The sequence below is a fragment of the Ambystoma mexicanum genome, chromosome 2p (genome assembly GCF_040938575.1).
Source record: "Ambystoma mexicanum isolate Mex_15411 chromosome 2p, UKY_AmexF1_1, whole genome shotgun sequence".
NCBI classification, from domain to species: Eukaryota; Metazoa; Chordata; class Amphibia; order Caudata; family Ambystomatidae; genus Ambystoma; species Ambystoma mexicanum.
Genome location: NC_090923.1, coordinates 970,296,781 through 970,318,405, shown reverse-complemented (window position 1 = coordinate 970,318,405; position 21,625 = coordinate 970,296,781). Strand labels below are relative to the sequence as shown.

Genomic DNA, 21,625 nt, shown 5'->3' with positions numbered 1-21,625 from the left:
CTTATGCTTCCCTTTCCTTGTGGGTGTGAGCCACAACCCTTGGTTTTTTCTACTATTGTAGCCTGGCAGACCTGGTTCACTCTCCTGCCTGGTACTGCCACAAGGAAGATGACTTATCTCTCTTCTTTTGTGGGTGCGGGTACCAGACCTGTATTAGGATATTTCTCAATGGCTTCTTTGCCTACAGGGTTTCCCTTCTTGCCCCTGTAGTGAAGGTTTGGGGTCTTTATCTGTTCCTTATTCTCCCACAACCTGGTTATGACCACACCCACCATCCCGATAACACTGGTACTTTTAGGGTTTCTACCGGTGTGCTCCAGTTGGTCTCAGACTCTGATTCACCCGTTCTTGGGCCTCCCGCTCCTCCCTGCTCTATCTGGCATACTGTAGCGGCTCTGCAGTCTTGGACCTCTCACAGTCTGCCCATCTCAGCTCGACCACGCAGACGCACTTCTCCACGGGCCAGGGCTTCTGTTTTTCCAGCTTTCAGTTTGGTCTCTCCACGTCGGACCGATCAGAGATGTCTCTGCCTCCTTGCCAGCATCCCGATTATTTGTCTGTCTTCCACACTGGGGCTTCTCCACGCTTGCGCTTCCAACAGGGACGATTTGACAGATTTGTCAGTCCTTCTTTCCTTTTTCTGATGAGTGAATATAAACAACTAGAGTTTTTATTTCAGTCCTCACCATGGCTCTTCATTGTTCCGCACCTCCTCCTCATCTCAGTACTTGTCAAGTGAGTCATCCTCAGGTACTGCCTACTCTTCCTCGTCTCAGTGGATGTTAAACCGGTCACCTTACAGATATAGATAGGGGTATGGGATGTGGCGGTGAGGTTCATGGGATAGGAAGTTGTATTGGGTCTGCAATACCTCGTTCCCCCGAGATGGTCTCCCTTGTCCTAATAGAAGGGTCTTCCCATGAAATCCTCCTGCTGTGCACGACCCCCAGGCGGACTGTTGGGTAGTTGCCTCTCCTCCCAGACCTCATGGGAAGGGTCTCCCCTGTGGGAGAAGTGAGGACATCTTGAGATTCGTCACAAAGCTAAAAACCTTGTGCCACCTTTAGTAGCTATTTGTGGTAATAGCAAAAGTGCATGAATAAAATGTCACACAAACTACAAATATCACTGCTGCCACTTGTTTAGGCACATTGTCAAAGTAACTAAAAAGCCATTAACTAAAAAAACATTAAGATAATACCCAAACTGCACTTTTTATTGTAGGGTGATGTGTGCAATTGTAACAGGAGACAGTCTTTTCAGTACTGATAGTCATAAGAATGAGCAAAACAGGCAAAAGACGTAAAGCAGAAGGCCTGCAAAAAGTCAGAACAGGGTTCAAAACCAGCACAAACTAAAGTGTGACCCATAGAAGTCTAGTGGAGGAAAGCATCCAACAAGTGCCAAAGTGTATGAAGAGAAAGGACCCGACCTCACCCGTAATTCAAGGTAGCCTGATGGCTGAAAAGTGCCAGGTCATCCAGAACAGAATTTAAAACAAGAGGAGAGCCCATTTTGAGTATGTGGTCCTCCTTAATTCATTATGGCAGTCACAAAGGCAGCACATTATGTTTAAAAATGTAATGACTGCCACCAACCTGTTCAGAGGATGGCTGGAAAAGTAACAAAAGTGTTACTTAAGACAAAGAAAATAGATCAAGTGTCCCCAAATAACTCCAACCTAGATGGATTGTGCTGAACAGCACAACTCATAAAAAGGAGATGACCTCTTCTGCCCTGGAAGGCACATGGGCTACTCAGTGCACCTAAAATGATATTGGAAAATGGACTAGGTGCCCCGGACATCACATCACTTTACGGTGGGGGGACTCTACATAACACACGCAGATGCCAATGTGCTTGGAAAGATTTTTCAGTACTGGTAACCCAAATAAAAGGTGAGGCAATGTTCCACAACAAAATGGAATCCAACAAGAGACTGAGGTTGGGAAGCCACACTTGCCTTCAAAGTCAGTAAAACAGATGCAACACTGTCCAGCAGTAGTGCTGGTGGCTCCCTAGAGCTCAAGGAAGATTTGCAAAAAGATACAGCTCCCAAACAGGAAGGCAGAGCATGAAGGAGTGCAGTTAGGTGCTGCATGCGGTTGCTGTGAAAATAATAAATAGGGCACTGCTGTGCTATGTTGGCTCTGGTCCCATCTTTGTGGATTTGAGTCCCAAACTGCATGGAGAGGGGATGGGATGTATTACCATTGCATTTTGTATTGGTAATGTCTACTATGCAGTGATACAGTGTGGTCCTGTGTTTAGTTTCAGACCGGTTGCAGCCTCAGCTGACCAATGTCTGGCAGTCAGTCAAGAAGCTGTAACATTTGCTGCAGCCAGACAACAATTAATCCTAATGTGGGTCCCCAAAGTAGTCTAGAGTACTCATGTTGGGGGTTATTTTACATATTCAGATGTAGTCCATTGATGTTCTCCAAGTAGTCATCGATTATTACTGAAGTGTTTTCAATGATACACAATACCATTCGAGTATGTGCAGTGCATGCTCATTAGTTAAACTGCTGTCTGCAATTATCTGGTGATGTGTCCGTGATGAAGCGATGCTAGACAACCTTTATTTATTTAGTATAATTTAGCCATATGGCTTTTTATACAAAAACATAATAAACATAAAAAAGCAGAACGAGTATATGCAATGTAATAAGAGGAGCATCGAACTAAAAAGTAATAATCTTCAAAATCTGCTTGACAAGGCAACGCATCTTAGTCATATGATAAATAAGCACCAATTAGTTCCCGGCAAAATATCTCTCCCAGCACGCTTTGTGTCTACCTTCCACAGGAGCGTCTCTCCCACAGGCCAAATGGATTGTACATCGCAATAGCACTAGGCTTTCACAGTCTGTCGAAAGATGTTTAGCATTCTCAAAGATAACGATTACCGACACTGCCCATGGGCCTTATTAAACAAGATATACCAAACCCACAACAAGTTTTGTGAGTGGTCTCAAGGATTATAATATAGAAGGGTGTCCTGTGGACTGTTAACCAGTTTCCAGTAAAGGGATGCCATGTAGAGATTGAGTTGGCCAATAATGCTGTTACGGCAAAACTCAACATAAAGGTACTCTAGAAGGTGGCTAGGGCAGTTAAAGAGTGAGACACTACCCTTGCAGTTTCTTGATTTTGTCAACGTTATCATGCCCCCATACTTCTGCCATGTACAGAACAATGGGATGCATCTTGGCTTTGTAAACTTGTAAGAGGCAATAGAATAGCCACTATGCTCTTTGGAAAATTTCTGATATAGTCCAACATGCGGATACAATTTTAATTCATATTTTTTCTAGCTGGGGGACGCCAATTTAATTTGTCGTCTATGGTTACCCCTGAAGTAGTCATCTCTTGATAACATTTCAAGGGTCTGTGAACCATTCATTCAGATGTGTTTAAGTGGGGCTTCCTTCCTTGATGCATTAAAGGAAAGATCATTCTTTCTGCTTTAATCACATTGATGGTGACCCTGTCTTTAGTTGTGTAATCACTCTACTTGCTTAATTGTTGTTGAAGACCTCTTGCAATATAGTCCAATAACACAGGTTCATCAGTATAGCCGAGCCATTGAATGAGAGTAGTGCCTCATCTAGGAGGAAAATTATTCACAGTATTCAAGACTGCATTAGGTCAGCAAGGTAAAGATTGGAAAGTACAAGAGCCAATATGCAGCCATGTTTTAGGCCCGCAAAGGTTGGCAATGAGGTGGTTGGGGCTCCCCATAGCAGACAGGTGTTGCTATAAAGTAACATGATCATTTTTAGTAATCTTATAGGGATACCTGACAGTGTCTACTTGTGCCTAAGAGCTTCCCGCTGAACAGTGTCAAAAGCCAAGCTGAAATCTATATAGGCGATGTAGACGGTTTGCTACTAAGTTGACATGAGTTCCCTTGCCCTTCCCGGAAACCCTTCTGGTTAAAGGGGGTGGTGGTGTTAGTAGAGATCCAACTATTTAGCTCCGCCAATACATTTCTACCATCATTTTTTTAAGGAATGTCTAGCATGGCTAGAATTCAATTGTTTTTTGGATCGCTTCTCGCTCCTTTTGTAGACGGGAATGACCATGCTTTTACGAAATGAGGCAGGTATGGTGCCCCTCTTACATATCTCTTATAAATAATACCTCTAACACCTGGGGCCACCATGGTGGGTTCATTTCTATCAGGTCACTGAAGACCCTGTCCTGGGCCAGTAATGTTTTAAGATTTCATGATGCTAATGATCATGGGGCTATCACCCGTAAAAGACCACCACAAGGGAATATCTTGAGGCTGGAGAGCCGATTGTTTCCCCAATGTGTTTCTCCCAATCTCCTTTCGAGACACCACCACCCATGATGGCTCTTGAAGTGGAAGCTGGTTTGGAGGCATTTTTAAAACTCATCTGCAGCCTAGAGCACTGCGGACATCCAGATTGCACAGGCTTCCTGCTTTGGGCCCGCCCTCTATCCAGTCCACCACTGTGTTAGTTAGCCATATCTGGCATTTTGGCCTGTATCCAGGAAACTCCAACCTAGTTGTTTGGCATTTAAAGCTGTGTGTTTTGGTCTCTATTCAGGAAACTCCAGACTGGGTGTTTTGCATTTGCTATTGAGTTGTAAACATAGGTGTTTTCCCCCCCCACCAGAAATCTAGACATCCTCCCCTCCCATCCAGACCTGTGACCCCCCCATCTCCAGGAGCTGCACCGCCTCTACTGGGTCCAGCACCAACTGCACTCTAGCATTACAGGTGCGCTCTGAGTGAAACAGCAGAACTAAGTCGCCAAATAGTAAGGGACCGCAAGTGCTCCACCCCCCCCCCCACAATACTCAATCTAGGGACAGCCAGCCCAAAAGATAAGGACACCTAAGGAGCGCACCCAAAAAGCACCATCCACCTCTGCCTTAAATCCCCTCACTAACCAATCTGCTAGCTACCAGACCGTAAGACCCCCACACCGACCACATCTGCTCACCCATAACCACCAAAAACCAGAAAGAGGCCAAAGGACAACTACAACCCAAACAAAACTCAGGAAAATGTTGCCGGGACATAGAACTGGATGATGCGAAAGAAAACTAGGAGAAAGAATAAATCAAATGGAACCACACCGTGGCCCCACGCCATCAAACAGACACGACAACAGAACACACACCCATAAGCAGGACAGAAAAATTGAACAAACTCTAAAAGAAGGGAAAATTCTTTACACCCAACACCATACCTTGTGACGGACCGTCCGCCAGAACAATCCACAACCACCAATGGTGACAAACGCTCCAGCAAGATCCCAGTACCTCACAAGAAAAGATCAGAAACATCCATAAGGAACATGAGGGAAAACAACGCCCTCACTCAATATAGAACTAACCCCCTAATGCATCAACGGCAACAAGATACAGAAGAGGAACCAGAACAAGTCAGGAACCCATTACGAGACCTAGCAGATCTACTCAATGATGAAACAGACGTTACAGAACACACCTCACATCCTGAGAGCAACATTGAAACTCACTAACAAGACCATCATAACACTAAACCAAGAACAAAAAGCACTGTAAAAAGAAAATACACTGCAATCTAATCAACGCAAGATCAATGTCGAAACATGCTATGGAGATCTACGATCTACTATACGACGGTGGAAAAGACATCTTATTGGTCACAGAAACCTTGTTAGGTGACAACTACAAAGTCACACTACATAGCTGTCTACCCGAAAACTTCAAGCGCACACAGGTAAACAGAAAAAGAGGACGACTTGCAATAGCCTACAAAGAAAACCTGAAAATAAAAACAGATGAGCAACTGAACATCAGAAACTGCGAATCGCTCGTCCTTCACATGACAGCAAACTCGAAAACAAACCTCATATTCATTCTCATCTATAGACCACCGACCTACGACCCACGATGCAACCTTCGTAGACACCTTCATCGAAGCCATCACGAACCTGGCCATCAAACAGGATCACCTGAAAATCCTCTGGGACATATGGCTTAACGAAGAAAACACAAGCGCACAAAAATCACTTATCAAACAGCTCCAGGCAATGAAACTACGCCAGATGGTTAAAGGAGCGACACACACAGCAGGAGACACTCTTGATGCAATCTTTGCGAACAAACAACTGATCTCAACTGTGCCGCCAAAACAAATAGTATTGAGTGACCATCTGATCATACGGTTTGTGATCCAACTACCAGCCAAAGCACCCAAACAGCCCCAAAAGCTCCCCGCAGTCTAGAGAAGAAACTGGAATACCATCAAAAGTAGTAACTTAAAACAACCGGAATCCTCAAAACCATCAACCACAAATCTGGACGGAACCGACCTAAGCGAAAAAGCAGACAATGCAAAAATGGATCGCCAAAACAATGTGCAGCATCTGGCTGGAAAAAACGTTAATTCCATCACGAAAGAAAGCAGTGGCAATATGGTTTAGACCCAGCCTCAATACAATAAAAAAAATAACAAAAAAAAAAAACAACTGGAAACTTGAATGGAGGGAAAACCTACGACCAGGCAAAAAGAATAAACAAATCCGGGCATACAAAAAGGAAATTCTCAAAGCAAAAAAGAAATACTAGGACAGCCGAATCACAAAGCCACCAACACCCACAAAGAACTATTCAACATCGTAAATGAGATGAGAAACCCACCTGGATGCAAGCCCACACTGGTACCTTGACGAAAACTAAGACGAGCATGCAGACCACTTTAAAAATAAAAATTACACAAGTACATCGGATCATAAAAAGCAGACCAATCAACCAAACCACTGTGCCCCACCTACCCTGGAACCACAGAACAAGATGCAAAGCTTCACCCAAATATCAGGAGATTCGTCATGCATGGTGAAACATAGTAACAAAGCAGGCTCCCCAATGGATCCCTGCCCAACAGACATCTATAAATCAATCCATATACAGGGCACACCATTGGAATATCACAGAAACCTCTTCAACCAATCACACTCAACAGGGAGAGTACCGCTGACTTTCAAATCTGCATACATCAAACCACTCTTCGAGGATACTACGGGTGACGTGGAAGACCGCTCAAACTACAGACGGATATCAAACATCCCCTATCCGCCAAAACTGCTCGAGATGTCTACGAACAAACAATGGAACACGTACAAAACCACCAACTATTGGACCAGGCACAAGTCGGATTCAGACCCCCAGAGAGGGACACAGACAGCACTTCTCTCTATCTGAGATGACCTAAAGACCAATGCATATTCCAACACAAATTCAGCACTGATACTACTTGACCACTCTGCACCATTCGAAACAGTCAGTCACAACATCCTCAAGAGACTGAAAGAAATAGGGATCATCAATACAACGTTACCTTGGATTAGTTCTGAAAGAACAAACAGTATGGATAAAACCAAATCCATACTGCGGGACACCAGCCAAGAAGTACCACATGGATCCTCCCTACCCCCACTCCTCTTCAACATCTACTTGATCCACTAATCAACCTTATCAAAAGAGACAGCCTCACCTGTTATAACTACGCAGATGACCCCCAAATCGTGTACAAAATGGAAGACGCACAAGAGGAGAACACAACGCTAGTAGACGGTCTCAAAGAACTCTACAAATGGATGAACACAAACCGCCTCAAACTCAATCCGGTCAAGACAGAAATTATTATATCCAAAAACCAGGAACGCAACCAATACATCCCATGGCCCACAGAAATAGTAACAGCGCCCACGTCATCCAAAATAGTCAAAACCCTTGGAATTCTAATGGACAATAAGCTTACCCTAGAACCTCAAGTAAACTCAATCAAGAAATGCTTCTTCCACCTGCACACGGTCAAGAATATTCTACCATTCCTCTCATTTACGCACAAAATGCAAGCCATCATCTCCCTCATCATGTCCAGGGTAGACTGCGCCAACAGCCTATACCTTGGAATGGCAGATTATCTACTGAAGAAACTGCAATGCATACAGAATGCAGCAGCCAGACTATTCCTCAAACTATCATGAAGGGACCACATCACCCGAGCACTAAAGATGCCACATTTGCTGCCAATCAAAAAACGAATTGCATTCAAAACAATGTGCAAAACACACAGAGCAATCGACGGCCAGGAAGCAGGATTTTCACAAAAAGAAAATCATCATCTACCAGCCGAACAGAAGACTCGGATACAGCAACGACATCTGCCTGGAACTTAAATCATACACAAGGAAAAAACTTGGTGGATCAGCATTCTCTTGCCTAGCCGCTAAAATGTGGAATTGCCTCCTGAGAGAAATAGGAAACATGAAGGACAACCTAAAATTCAGAAAACTCCTAAAAACCTTGCTCTTCAAACAGATTAAAATGAACGAACACCCCCCACACCTCGTGGAACGTACACACAAATGGCAAGACAGAAGACCATACCAGACCACGACAAAGTGTAGGAAGGTGGAGAGACGTCCGAGGCGGAGGGAGACCAGGGTGCACCCGTTCCAATAGAGGGACTTCCGGAGTCTAGGGAGAGAGATGGGAGCGTCCTAGGCTGAACCACAAACAGAGCCCATTAGATATTAAGGGGATAGAGTGGAGACCCAACAGTTAAACCATGTGCCCCTGGGAGCTCAAGGGCACAGGGAAGAGGTCCCCACCCCCCCACCGGAAAAGGGCCCAGGGACGTGATGGTTGCTATACACCGAACAAAGCGGTCTAGGCATCCGTTAGTCTGAACGCTGGGAGGGCGTGGGAGTGGAGGAGACATTGCCATTAAACAGCTCTGCTGACAACCACAACTCTGAACATGATCAAAGCCCTCCATTGTTTGAGAATATTTTCCTTATCGTATGTAACCATTTAGTATAGGTGGAATTCCTAAGCTTAGTTTCATAACAGAGTAACTCTGTGCTTAAATTTGTGTGTGAGTAGCAAGTCTGCCTTTCTAATCCCAGTGCTGCAAGTACCAACGTGCATCATCTCCAGTGAGGTAGCATTACTTCCTATAGATAACCACTTTCCTGTGCCGCCTCAAACTAGATTAGACTCTACTACTCAATCTCACCCTCCATTCTAGATCCTACCCCCTGCCAGAATATTGCTTTACCTCTTGAAAATGTCCTTTGCTTCCGCCAACTCTCACCCACACCCCCTAGATCACAACCTCCAGCTAGCTTGCACTCCTCCTGCTTGTTCACACTCTTCTTCTGGTTCATGCCTTCTTTTCCACAAGACCAACATCCTTCTACACTGTACACTCTTCTAGCAGATCACAACCCTTTCTGGCAGACTGCCCAATCAATCACACACATCTGCCTGCTTGCACCCAACTGGACATTACACAGCTTCTTCATATCCCAGCTCTATTGACCTTCAAACACCCAGACGGCATTGCTCCCTGCTAATTCACCATTTCCACTAAAGTGAGCTCCATTACCCTACATCGTACCACTGTCCAGACCCACCATAGAACACACTCTCTGCTTGTACATGGGCCATCAAGTTTACACTGGACAAACGAGATTATATGCATAAATATGCCCAAGTGAGCAACAACAGAGCCTATGCCTACTTTATGACTAGCTGGATTGCATAGATTGCACGCCCTTTTATTCACACTGGTCCCATTTTCTGAACCCGGCAATGTTCCACCACCTGTTATTTCCCAAGCAACTAACAGATCACACCCCTAGCTTCAACTTGCGTTTGATAAGCTAGATCACACCTCTTCTGGTGGACCAATTCATCTCAAACACCCCCTACATACAGACCATAACCATCCTCCAAGAGATCCAACACCCAGCACTTCTTTAAATACATCTGTACATATGTATGCCTTTCTTCAAGACATATATATAATGTTCTACACTCAATGCATTTGTACCACCGTAACAACTGCTCAGAGGTATCAATATATTTTTCCTATATGCAATGGATGTAATGGCTGTTCGCACAGTCTATAAGGACCCATGGGATATCCAGTTATACAAGCCTGCAATTCCTGGGAAAACGTCTCCATAATAGGCATCTATATATTGAATTGCATATTATTATTGGGAATGACAGGGAGGCAGTGAAGCTTGGCCTGAAAGACTATACAAGCAGTAGAATGGAAGTCTCACCTCCTGACAGTCTTGCAAGAAGTGCTGCAGATCCCAGTTGTCCCTCAGCCGAGCCAGCACATCACTAGCAGCTCTACGGTTCTTCTGATGCCTGATATAAAATGCAAAGAAACATGTTAATTTCTCCCATTGTCTTTCTGGCTAGTTTCCTTTGTGTGGTACTGCACAAGAGGTTTCAATGCGGATAATTACAGAGCAAGTGAGCACGTCACGGGCAGCTGACAAAGAACAAAAAAAGGGCGTGGGGAGAAGAGGCGTTGCAGATCCTTCACTGAGAAGCAAGCTCTGTGTGGCAGAGATCACATACTGTGTTGCCGAGGAACTGGAACTGTGCACGGCTAACTCCAAATTCTTTTCATGAACCATTACTCAGGATGGGAATAGTTTCTTACCTGTAACTCCATTTCTCCAGCATTGGTATCTTTCATGGATTCACATGCTTAGAATATTCCCCGTCGTCAGGCTGGGAATCCTCTGTAAATTGTATAGACCTTTTCCATAGGAAAACATTTCAACACTTTTGTGTCCTATCTACGTCGTTTTGGGCCGCGTACGCCTGCGCCACTAGGACGTAGAGGTATAAGTAGCCGTGCCCCCGCGGCTCCCTCAGATTTCGACCCCCAAAGTAGTATGGGGGGACATCTGGTTTGCATGCTAGGGGAGGCCGGCGGGCGCATGTGAATCCATGAAAGATACCAATGCTGGAGAAATGGAGTTACAGGTAAGAAACTATTCCCTTCTCCAGCATTGGATCTTTCATGGATTCACATGCTTAGAATAGATTGTATAGCAGTATCCCCCATTGTTGGAGGTGTGTATGCAAACCAATAACACTATAACCATAAATGCATATTTGCCATGGCTAAACTTCAAATTATAGTACATGAACAGCTAAAAAACAATACTTTAAAGTACATTAGCCGAAGGTTATACCCCTTTATTGGGGCCTACCTTATTGAAACAGGCGCCGTAGGACTGCACAACCCATCTGTGTGTCCTCAGCATGTTGTTGTTCGAGGCAATAATGCCGGTTAAATGTATCTGGTACCGACCAGGAAGCCGCCTGACAGATATCTCCCAGCAGAATCCCGGACCACAATGCCGCTGACGAAGTGGATCTCGTCGAATGGGCTCTTGGGCGTTTTTCCAGCGGTTTCCCAGCTTTTGAGTGGCAAAAAGAAATGGTAGAGGACACCCATCGGGACAGTCCTTGTTTTGAGATTGCTTTATCTTTAGCCGAAGGGCCATAAGCCACAAATGGCTGTCTTGTGTCCCTGAGATTTTGAGTGCGATGGAGGTAAAATTTCAGAGCTCTTCTGACGTCCAGTGTATGGAGAGTCCTCTCCGCAAAAGACGAAGTTGTTGGAAAAAACGTCGGTAGCACCATGAAGAGTGCTTATGGAACATGGTAGGGACTTTAGGAATGAAATGAGGATTAGTAGCCAAGACAACTTCATTTTTGAAAAACCTCAAATATGGTGGATCGATCACTAACGCTTGTATTTCTGACAGACGTCGAGCCGAAGTAATAGCCACCAGAACAGCCGGTTTCCACAATAAGAATTTCAAAGACGACGATGACATTGGCTCTAAAGGAGCCTTCATTAGCGCTGCTAGAACCAGGTTAAGACTCCAGATCGGAGGAAACTTCTTCGTTGGAAGAAAAGTTCAGAACAATCCTTTCATGAAATGTTTAATCAACCGGTCACTAAACAATGGAGTTGAATGTGTCTTCCGAGTAAATCTCAAAATGGCAGCCAGATGCACTTTTATCGATGAAAGACATACCTTTTTGAGCCAGGAGTAGCAAGTATGGTAGAAGCTGCTCCGGTGTGATGTTAAGTGGATGTAAACCTGGCTGATCCCCGCACCATATGCAGAATCTCTTCCATTTGTATGTATACGAAGCGTTCGTGGACGGCGTCCTTGCAGCTTGCAAAATGCGACAGTCCGATGGAATTGCTAACGTACCAAACTCGGAGAAATCAGGAGCCAGGCTGTCAGACTAAGGCTGTCCGGGTCGTGATGCCAAACCGCCCCTTTGTCCTGAGATAGAAGGTTCGGGATCCTCTGGAACCTCATTGGTTCCGCTGCTGAAAGATGGAGTAGATCGGAGAACCACACTTGTCTCGCCCAGTACGGGGCCACCAGGATCACCCGACATGGATATCTGTGGATCCATTGCAGCGTCCGACGTATGAGTGGAAATGGGGGGAACGCATACAAAAACTTGTCCGTCCACGGGAAGGAGAACGCTTCCCCCAGTGAGTCTTGCTGTGGCCACCTGCTCGCGTATTGTGAGCACTTCCTGTTCTCTCTCGTCGCAAAGAGATCTAGGGCCGGACGACCCCACTTTTTGAAGACACGGTGTAGTTGGTCGTTCAATTCCCATTCGTGTAGTCGATTCATCTCTCTGCTGAGAGAGTCTGCTTGCACATTTTTGACTCCTGGTAAGTGGAACGCCAATAGATATATCCTTTGGCGGAGGGCCCAATGCCAGATCTCCTGGGCTTCGGTCAACAGAGTCCTGGAGCGAGTACCTCCCTGTTTTCTTAGGTAAAACATTGTTGTCGTGTTGTCTTGTCATTATCCGTACAACGGATCCCTTTATGAGTGGTACAAAGGATTTTAGGGTCCAGCGCACTGCCCTCAACTCCAGCACGTTGATGTGAAGGCTGGACTCCTCCGATGACCACCGACCTTGAACTTGTAGGGAATCCAGATGAGCTCCCCATCCAGTCAGAGAAGCATCTGTCACCACTGTCATCTGGAACATAGGTTCCAGTAAGGGCATTCCTTTTGTTAGATTGAAGTGCCTGCACGAGCTTGCTGTTGGTCAATTTGTCCGACCAAAGCCCTCGACTCTGTGCCCATCGATCTGTCAAGAATTCCTGAATGGGCCTCATGAAGAGACGACAATTGTTGATTAATGGTATACAGGACGCCTTAGTCCCCTTCAGGGACATGTACCTTCTTACTGACACTCTGGTGTTGACTTTCCATTCCGATGCTTTGTGTCGTAGTTTCATAACTCATTCGACGGATGGTTTTACCAATCCTGACTGCGTCTGGAACTCCGCCCCCAGAAAGACCAAGGTCCTTGATGGCGTTAAGGAGGACTTTTCGAAGTTTATTGCGAAGCCCAAACGAAGCCCACTCTGCTTTTAGGAAGATGCTGAAGAGACACCTCTTCAGATGAGAACCTGGGCGTAGGACTTCGCTCAGGGACCTCGTTACACAATAGATATTTGTACACATCGTCCGTCTCATACTTGTTGTCCGTCTTGCAGTACCAGTGTTTTATGTACAAGCGCCCTGATGCCCTTGGGCTACCGGCGCTATACAAAAATTAAATACATACATACATAATGGCATTCAGACTCTCCCGTGCCCTTTCCAAAGATAATCCCCTTACTAACCAATAGTTCAGATATGGGTACACAGGATGACCTTCCTTCCTTAACCAAGCTGCCACTGGAGCCAAACATTTCGTGAACGTCCTGGGAGACGATTTTAGTCCGAATGGGAGGACCTTGAACCGATGGTGGGTTCGTCCGATGACGAACCGCAGAAATCTTTTGTTGTCATTGACGCATCGTGATATGAAAGTATGCGTCTTGAAGGTCTAGCAACGACAAAAAAATCTCCCGGTTGTATCGATCGGATTACCTCTTGCAGTGTAAGCATTTTGAACTTTAGCTTCTTTAGCAGCTTGTTGAGAGCCCGCAGATCTAGAATGGGACGCCATTTTCCATTGGGTTTCTTGACCACGAAGTAACAGGAGTACACTCCCTTTCCTCTTTCTGCCACCGGGACCAGTTCTATAGCCCCTTTCTGCAGCATAAGCGTCACTTCCTGCACCAGTATCTGAAGATGGGATTGTGGCGAGAACACTGGTGGAATGTGTGGTGGCTTGCCCTTGAACTGTAGGCAGTGACCCAGATGTATCGTGTCCAAAACCCATTGGTCCGTTGTTATGTGTTCCCACTCGTCGACGCGATGAGACACTCTGCCTCCCAGGACGTCTTGAAACTTGTCATTGCTGGGTTTTTGCCTGTCGATCCTTCGCCGACGATGAGTAGGAGCCTCTCCTTCTTGAGGACTGATAATCTCTGCCTCTATGAGTAGCTTGGGCTGCTCGTCTGTAGCCTTGGGAAGAGTAGGAGGGTCTACTGAAACCTCGGTCTCTAGGTGATCCAAACCGGGAGTTTCCGGAAGCTCCTCTGAAAGGACGAAGGGAACGAAAATGTTTGCCACTCTGGAGGGCTCCGAGTGACCGAGCAGTGTCGGTCTTCTTTCATGCCCTTCAAGGCTTCATCCACTTTCTCGCCAAACAGTTGTTCGCCTTCGCACGGCATGTCCAGCACTTTGTATTGCACCTCCGGTATAAAAGTCGTGCACTTAAGCCAGGCTTGCCTTCTTAACACTACGCCGTTATTGATATGTTTAAAACCAGCCTCCGCCAGGTCGACAGCGATATTTATGGAGTGATTGGAAGCCTCTTCCCCTTCACGTACTAGCAGCATAGCAGACTTCCTGTGTTCCTCTGGCAGATGGTCCAAGATAGGAGCCAAACAATGCCACATCTCTCTATCATACCGCGCCATAATGGCCAGGGAGTTGGCTGCTTTTACTGTAGTCGCACCGACTGACAATACCTTCTTTCCAAACGCATCTTGTCCGGCGGGGTCATGCATTTGTGTTGCGGCCTCGCTTTTCTGGCCGCAGAAGCGGACACCAACGAATCCGGCGAAGGTTGAGACGTCAAGCACTTGGGAGTTGACTCCAGAGCATTTCTTTTCTAACCGTCCTTTTATCGCCGGTTCTGAGAAAGGATGACGCATGGTCCTCAACCCCTCTTGCCAGACATGGTCCAAAATAGGGATAGCAAACATCGATTTTCTTCTCTTGCCCATATGATCGAAGAGAAAGCAATATTTCTTTTCTTCTTCCGGTGCTATGCCAAACTCCACACACGCTTTTCCCATCATTGCATGGAAGGCCCCGATGTCATCCGGCAGTGATGGTTGTGCCGGGCTCTTTGGAGTTTCCATGTCCGCATCCGACTCCCATGTCGGGTCCCTTGAGGGGGATAATGAGACGTCTGTAAGAGACCCTTCACGTTCCGACTCTGGCAGTTCTCCCTCCTCCGAGTGTGAGCAAGAACGATCTGCCTCAACCGGGCAAGTTGTAAGCATTCTGGTCGTCGAGTGAGGAGCCCGGCCTGGTTCGGTGACGACCGGCGTAGCCTGCAGTACCGTCGGGACACTAGTGTGAGGCAACTGCGTGTCCAAATGCTGCAACAGCTTCTGTAACGTGTTCAACACCTCCAGGGACAATACTGACTGGGGATTCAGCAAGGAAGAGGCGGCTGGGATGGCACTTCCACTCGGGAGCTCCACCGAACTGGTCGCACGTAACCCCAGATCGGTTGGCTGTACGATCGGACCACGGTCATCCTCTGCCAACGAGATGGAGAAGGCTGCTTCTGGTTGCAACAAGGCCTCAGGCAAGATCGGGTCGAAAACTTCAGGTAGACAACCCACTGAAGTTGCCACCGGTGACGACATTTTCTCCATAACCGCTGTTTGACCCGCCGAAGTGATCGCGGGAAGAGCAGGCGCAGATGGCAAAGACAAAGTTTTTGGCCCAGAGCCTTGGGGCGTACTCGCCGGTTTTGAACTCGACTTGTGGGTCGACGACACTCGACTCGAGGTAGAGCCATAGCGGTCTCCCGAGGTGGATTTCAATAGATCTTTTCTCTCCTTTTTTGATGAGGAGGAAGATGATGACGTTTTCTTTGACGAAGAGTCCCTCGCAGGATGTTTATCAGAGGGGCGTTTTTCCGATGAATGTGGTTTCTTCGTCATAGGCTCTGCCAACGCAGAGCAACTAGGGGGCACCGGAGATTTAGATCTCGAGGCAGTAGAGCCTACCTCAGATGCAGGGTACGCACCCGCCCCATCATTGAGCCAAGTTACCAGGCGTCTGTTTCGGTCCTTCAGGGTTTTCTGGGAGAAGCCTCGACAGATCTCACACGTGTCGGCCGAATGATGAGGGTGAAGACAGTAAATACAGTCCATATGCCCATCACCTTCATATACTTTAAGACCGCATGTAGCACACGGACGAAACAACGCCTTTCCAGACATTCGAGGGAAGTCGAAGAAGAAATACGCACAACCTAGCAAAAATAGTAGATACTCGAGATAATCCCACTACTTTGGAAGACGGTTGAAATCTGAGAGAGCCGCGGGAGCGGGGCTACTTATACCTCTACGTCCTAGTGGCGCAGGCATACGCGGCTCAAAACGACGTAGATAGGACACAAAAGTGTCGACATTTTTTCCTAAGGAAAAGGTCTATATAATTTATCGAGGATTCCCAGCCTGACGACAGGGAATATTCTAAGCATGTGAAGCCATGAAAGATCCAATGCTGGAGAAATTATCAATACTGAAGCAAGGGCAGCCCCATAGATTAGACCACGGGTGCACAAGTATCTCTCCAGCATGGCTGGACTTTTCTTGCTATATGATACTTTAGGCTCAGATACACTCTTGGTGTCTCCAAATGACCGTATTCCCAATGTGGTCCAGGCACCTAGTTGGTTACATGACTCAGCCCTGAGTAGTCTCAGCCACATTAAGCTAGAACAGTTTCATGCTGCAAAACTGGGGCTTCACATTCCCAAACATCCACACTGGCTTGAGGTTGCCATAAAGCTGGTGGTTTTTACCAAGAGGATGAGGGTTTCCATGCCACAACTTTTGCGTCCAGTCTCTAGGGACATTGCTGGGTTCCCCACATCTTCTCCTTCACCTCTACTGTCTGCAAGCACATTGCTTGGTTCCCCACATTCCCTCCGCCTCAACTAGCTCCATGAACATCATGTTTCTTCCCATGCCAAGCAAGTAGCAAAGGAAAGCCACACCTTAATTTCCTCTGGCGGATCTGGAGAACATGACTAAGAAGAATTAGCTACTAACCTTTAACTGTAGTTCTCCAGCCATGGTACCTTTCATACATTCTTATGCTTGAATAATTCCCCTCCATCAGTCTAGGAATGCTAGGTACTGTAAGGGTGCAGAAAGAGGAGACTGGCACACAGGTGGCAGTGATTGTTATGTACTTATTTGTGAGGAAAATAAAAGTGAACCTATCTCTCCCTATATGTATGACGAGTTTCCCAGCCTCAATTTAAGTGCTAATGTGTCTGTCAGGGCGTCTCAACAACTTAAAAAGTCCATCCTCCGGTGTTAAAATGTCCATATATCTGTCCCTTACACTTTTAACTAAACTAAACAGTTGTACCCATGTTCTTTGCCTAGGAGAATGTCTCCCTCCTCCTGGACTGGGTGGTAAAGTTCTGGTTTAAGTTCTCCACCAGGGGGCAATGACTCCCCCTTCCCCTGGTGTTAGTACTTCATAAACAAACAAAAGGGTTCCAGATCCTCTCATACTCTGTGTCACAAAGTTCAATATTTTGTATCCCTGGCGGAATGACTCCCTTCCCCTGTACCATTGACTTGATCCTTCTTATGGTTGAATTTCCAGGAGAATTACTACCATCCCCTGGTCTTCTCTGGCTTTGTTCAGAACACTGGGGGAATGTCTACCCTTCCCTGGCCTTTCTCAAGCTTACTTTCACAGTTCATAACACCGGGGGGTGGGGTGGGGTGTGAGGTCTCCCTTGCCCTGGCCTTTCTCACAAAGCAAGCATCCAATTGTGATGAGGGTCTCAGACCCTGGTTTTCTCTTTTTCCCCATTAGGAGTACTTGGTACACTCTCCTGCCAAGCACTGACACAGAAGATGGATTGTGATCTTTTCTTGTGGGTGCAGGTGCCAGACCCGTACTTCTCTGTGGCTTGGTTTTGGCACGCTTAGTTCACTCTTCTGCTAGGTACTCCCACAAGCAAATTGTTTTTCAATACACCCTCTCTAACTGTTATCTTCAGCAGTGGTTTGCAGCCAACCACTGTGCCAAAGGTGATGATATTCTCTCCCTCTCCCTGGAGCTCTTTGCCAGTTCTTAACAGGGCTGCAGGTCTTTGCTCACACCGTTTCTTTCTGCTCTGTGCGCCTCTGCTGCAGGTTGCTGCTATCGGTCACAGCATGGTTCTGCGACTGTTAGGTTCACCCTCTTCGGGTCACACCACCGCCCTTCAGCTTCCAGCTCTGCCTCAGACTTGTCCCATACCACCAGGTCAAGGATTCCCCTCTCCAACCTCTGGTTTTGGGGAACGGACTGCTTGCGGCTTCCCTGGAGTCCTTTCCTTGAACTTCATGGGCTGGATTTCCTATGGCGCTGGTTGGCTGTCTCAATTCTTGAAGTCCTTTGTCTATTTCTATAGTGGTTGGTTGGCAATAGGATTTAAGACCTTTGGTTCTTCGATCTTTATTTCTCTGTGCCTCCTCTTGGTCCGAGTACTTCCATCATCAATCTCCCTTCGGTAGTCCATGCTCTCACATGTACATGGATTTTGGGGCGGGGAGGTGGGTGAGTGAGTGAGTGAGAGAGAGAGAGAGAGACTGGGGTTTTCCAAGTGGGGAGATGTGTAGGGTAAGGGGTATTGTACAGCATTTCTCTTAGATGCTCGTCCTGTCCCCAGCGATGCAGTCTATCCCCATGAGATCCTCCCGCCGAGTACCACCTCCAGGGGGACTTTCGGGTAGCAGCCTCACCTCCCTGGCCTCATGAGAAGGGGCTCCACTCTTTGGGAGAAGTGACAACAACCAAGTAAGGATTCGTCATAGTACACAAAACATGTCCTCACAGTACAGTATACAGACTTACACCAATAGAAAATGCCTTGAACTTCTAGCATAACCTCATGTTTCAGCCCTTACCCAATGAGGTGCTTATGGTTGGGCTCCACCATCAGATTCAAAATCAGTCACGTGCACAAATACATCATTTGACATTCAGTCTTGTGGGAAAGATTGGTGGGTTGCATCTATGAAATATACCCTCCGCTGGAGAACTGCGGTAACAGGTAAAGAACAAATTATTCTCCAGAATTAGATCTTTCATAGATGCACATGCTTCAATACAATATCAACCAGTCATAGCGTGAAAGTACAAGTGCGCAAAAGGTTATGTGTTTAAAATTACTCGAAAGCAGCATGAACATAGTGCGACAAATTGGAATCATGCATGCAATAAAGAAAGGGGGAGGAGGAAGAAGCTACACAACTTAAGAGAAAAGGTGGTGTAGTACTTCTTAGCCAACCGCCGTCGGTGCACTTACCTCCTCAATCAAATAGCAGTGCTTTGCAAAGGGAGAAGAACCCTCACAGTACCTCACATGGACTTGAGTTCCTAAATTCTTTATCTGGTGGAGCTGTCAAAGGCGAAGTGAAATGGACTGTTCGACGTCCAATTTTCGATGGCCCCAGAGACGGAATCCTGTGCTATTGTGTGCCTTGTAGTTATTTTCGGGGCCTAGCTCGCATCGCTATAGGGGTTTTAACTATTGTCGCCCCGGACATATGGTCATGATGGCGATTGTGCAACAGTGTTGGTCATGACCTGAAGGCCTGCAAGGAAAGAGTTTTCTTTCCCCCATTGACATTAATGAGACTTACAGCATTTCTCCTATGGAGTTGGGCTCCGACAATTTTTTTGCAAAGAGTTCATTTTAGCCTCACTTACCTGCCCCATTCACATTTTTTGGGGAGCACTTGGTAGCCGCTTTGGTTGCCAGTGTAGGGAAATTACTCCCATTTGGTTTTTCACCTTCACCTTTCGAATGGCAGCACAAGCATCTTTAAATGTATCCAGAACAGGCTGGATGACATGAAACCCATTCTTTTGTGGAAATGGCAGTCTCAGCGGGTGAATGCCTTTGTTGTTTCTTATATATGTTACTTGTTGCATTTTAATGTAGCGCATGGCTTTTCATTTCCACAAATGTATTTCAGTTGCTGCATTTCAATGTGGTCAATGCTTCCTGCCCCAGGCACAATTAACAGCTGCCAACTCTTCCCCTCCCCAGTCCCTGCATGTGTACCCAGCTTTCCCAATCCTGTGACCTCCTCCTTCCCTTTCTGTCACATGACTTTCCTGCTTCGCATGCCTATGCTACACTCAGATTCCTGCCCCTTCCTCCATGGACTCCCGAGATAGATGTGGTCATAACAGGGGTGCGTGAGGGGAGCCCTTCCATCTCCTTCCTTTGCCGTTATCTAGGGATGTTTGCCCTCCTACCATGTCCCTGTTCTCCCCTTCCTCTTCCTGGGACAGCTGTGGCAGAGGGGTGCTGTTCCTGCATGTGTCAGCCTGTCCCCCACCAACCCCCTGTGACTCTCCACCCTTTTTCCCGTTACTTTTAACATGGGAAATATTTTGACCCCCTGAGAAACTCTTCTCCCGTATGGAGGGCGGAAGGGACTGCTGTGCCTGAATGGATCATCCCACACCCTGTCATAATCCCTGCCCCCTTCCTCCTTGGACCCTACGGGCAGGCTCTGCAGGGGTGGAGAAACAGCCTTATAGCCAGCCGGAGTATCATCCTGCATTGGCATTGTCTGAGTGTGTTGATGACTGGTAGCAGGAGGCGCAACAGAGGACAACTGTACAGAAACATCCCTTCCCACGGGTAGGACAACGCGTCCCCCAGGCTCCTTGGTTGGTGGAACCTGCTGGCAAACTTCTGGCATTTGGAGTTCGCCGCAGTTGCAAACAGATCGATCTGGGGCCTGCCCCACATGGCGTGCGGTCCACCTGGTCCTTCTGAATTTCCCACTCGTGGGAGGAACGCCATTCCCTGCTGGGGGAAGTCCAATGGTTTTCTTGACTCCCACTAGGTGGAGAGGGACGAGTAACATCTCTTGTACGACAGCACAGCGCCACAAGTCCAGCGCTTCCTTGGAGAGCGCTGGGTATCGAGTGCCCCCCCGTTTCCTGATGTAAAACATGGCGGTGGTGTTGTCCGAAAAGATACTCACCACCTTGCCCTTTAGAGATGGAAGGAAAGTCGTGGGGGCCCAGAACACTGTCCGTAGTATGGAGATCCTTCTCCGGCAGCCACAAGCCTCTAGCGTGCAGATGTCCGGTGTGGGCTCCCCAGCCTCCCATGGAAGCGTCCGTGGTGACCGTCTCCTCGTATGGCAGGTTTTGAAACCCCGTGCCCCGGGCGATGTTGGAGCGGATGCCCCACCACCTTTTCGCCCGACGGACCGTCTATTCAAGCGGGATCTTGTCCGCAAAGCTTCCGGACACCTGTATCCAGCGAGCGTCCAGGAACTCCTGAAGAGGTTGCATCTGCAACCTGCAGAGCCGTATGAGGTAGATGCAGGACGACATCATGCCGAGCAACTAATTGATGGTTTGCACCGTGGCTGTGTTGATCGACAACAGCCACTGCACCTTCCCTTGAATGGCCGCTACCCTCTCCTCTGCCGGTGACACCAGGCAGGATACCGTATTGAAGCAGGAAGCAAAATTGAGTGGGCACCACGGGGATTTCACGTCTTTCTGGTGTTAACAGGGGTCTCTACTGAGATTAATCTTTA

The 21,625-nt window shown here is 47.1% G+C and overlaps 1 protein-coding gene across 3 annotated transcripts in view; it reads right to left on the bottom strand.

Annotated features, from left to right (window-relative positions):
• The window catches only part of SPTBN2 (spectrin beta, non-erythrocytic 2), a 1,293,574-nt gene that overhangs the window by 633,509 nt on the left and 638,440 nt on the right, over positions 1-21,625 (bottom strand). For all 3 annotated transcript variants that reach the window (XM_069644771.1, XM_069644772.1, XM_069644773.1), the window contains one exon: positions 10,107-10,197. In XM_069644771.1, the coding sequence (XP_069500872.1) occupies positions 10,107-10,197 (91 nt within the window). The remainder of the gene's footprint in view (positions 1-10,106; positions 10,198-21,625) is intronic.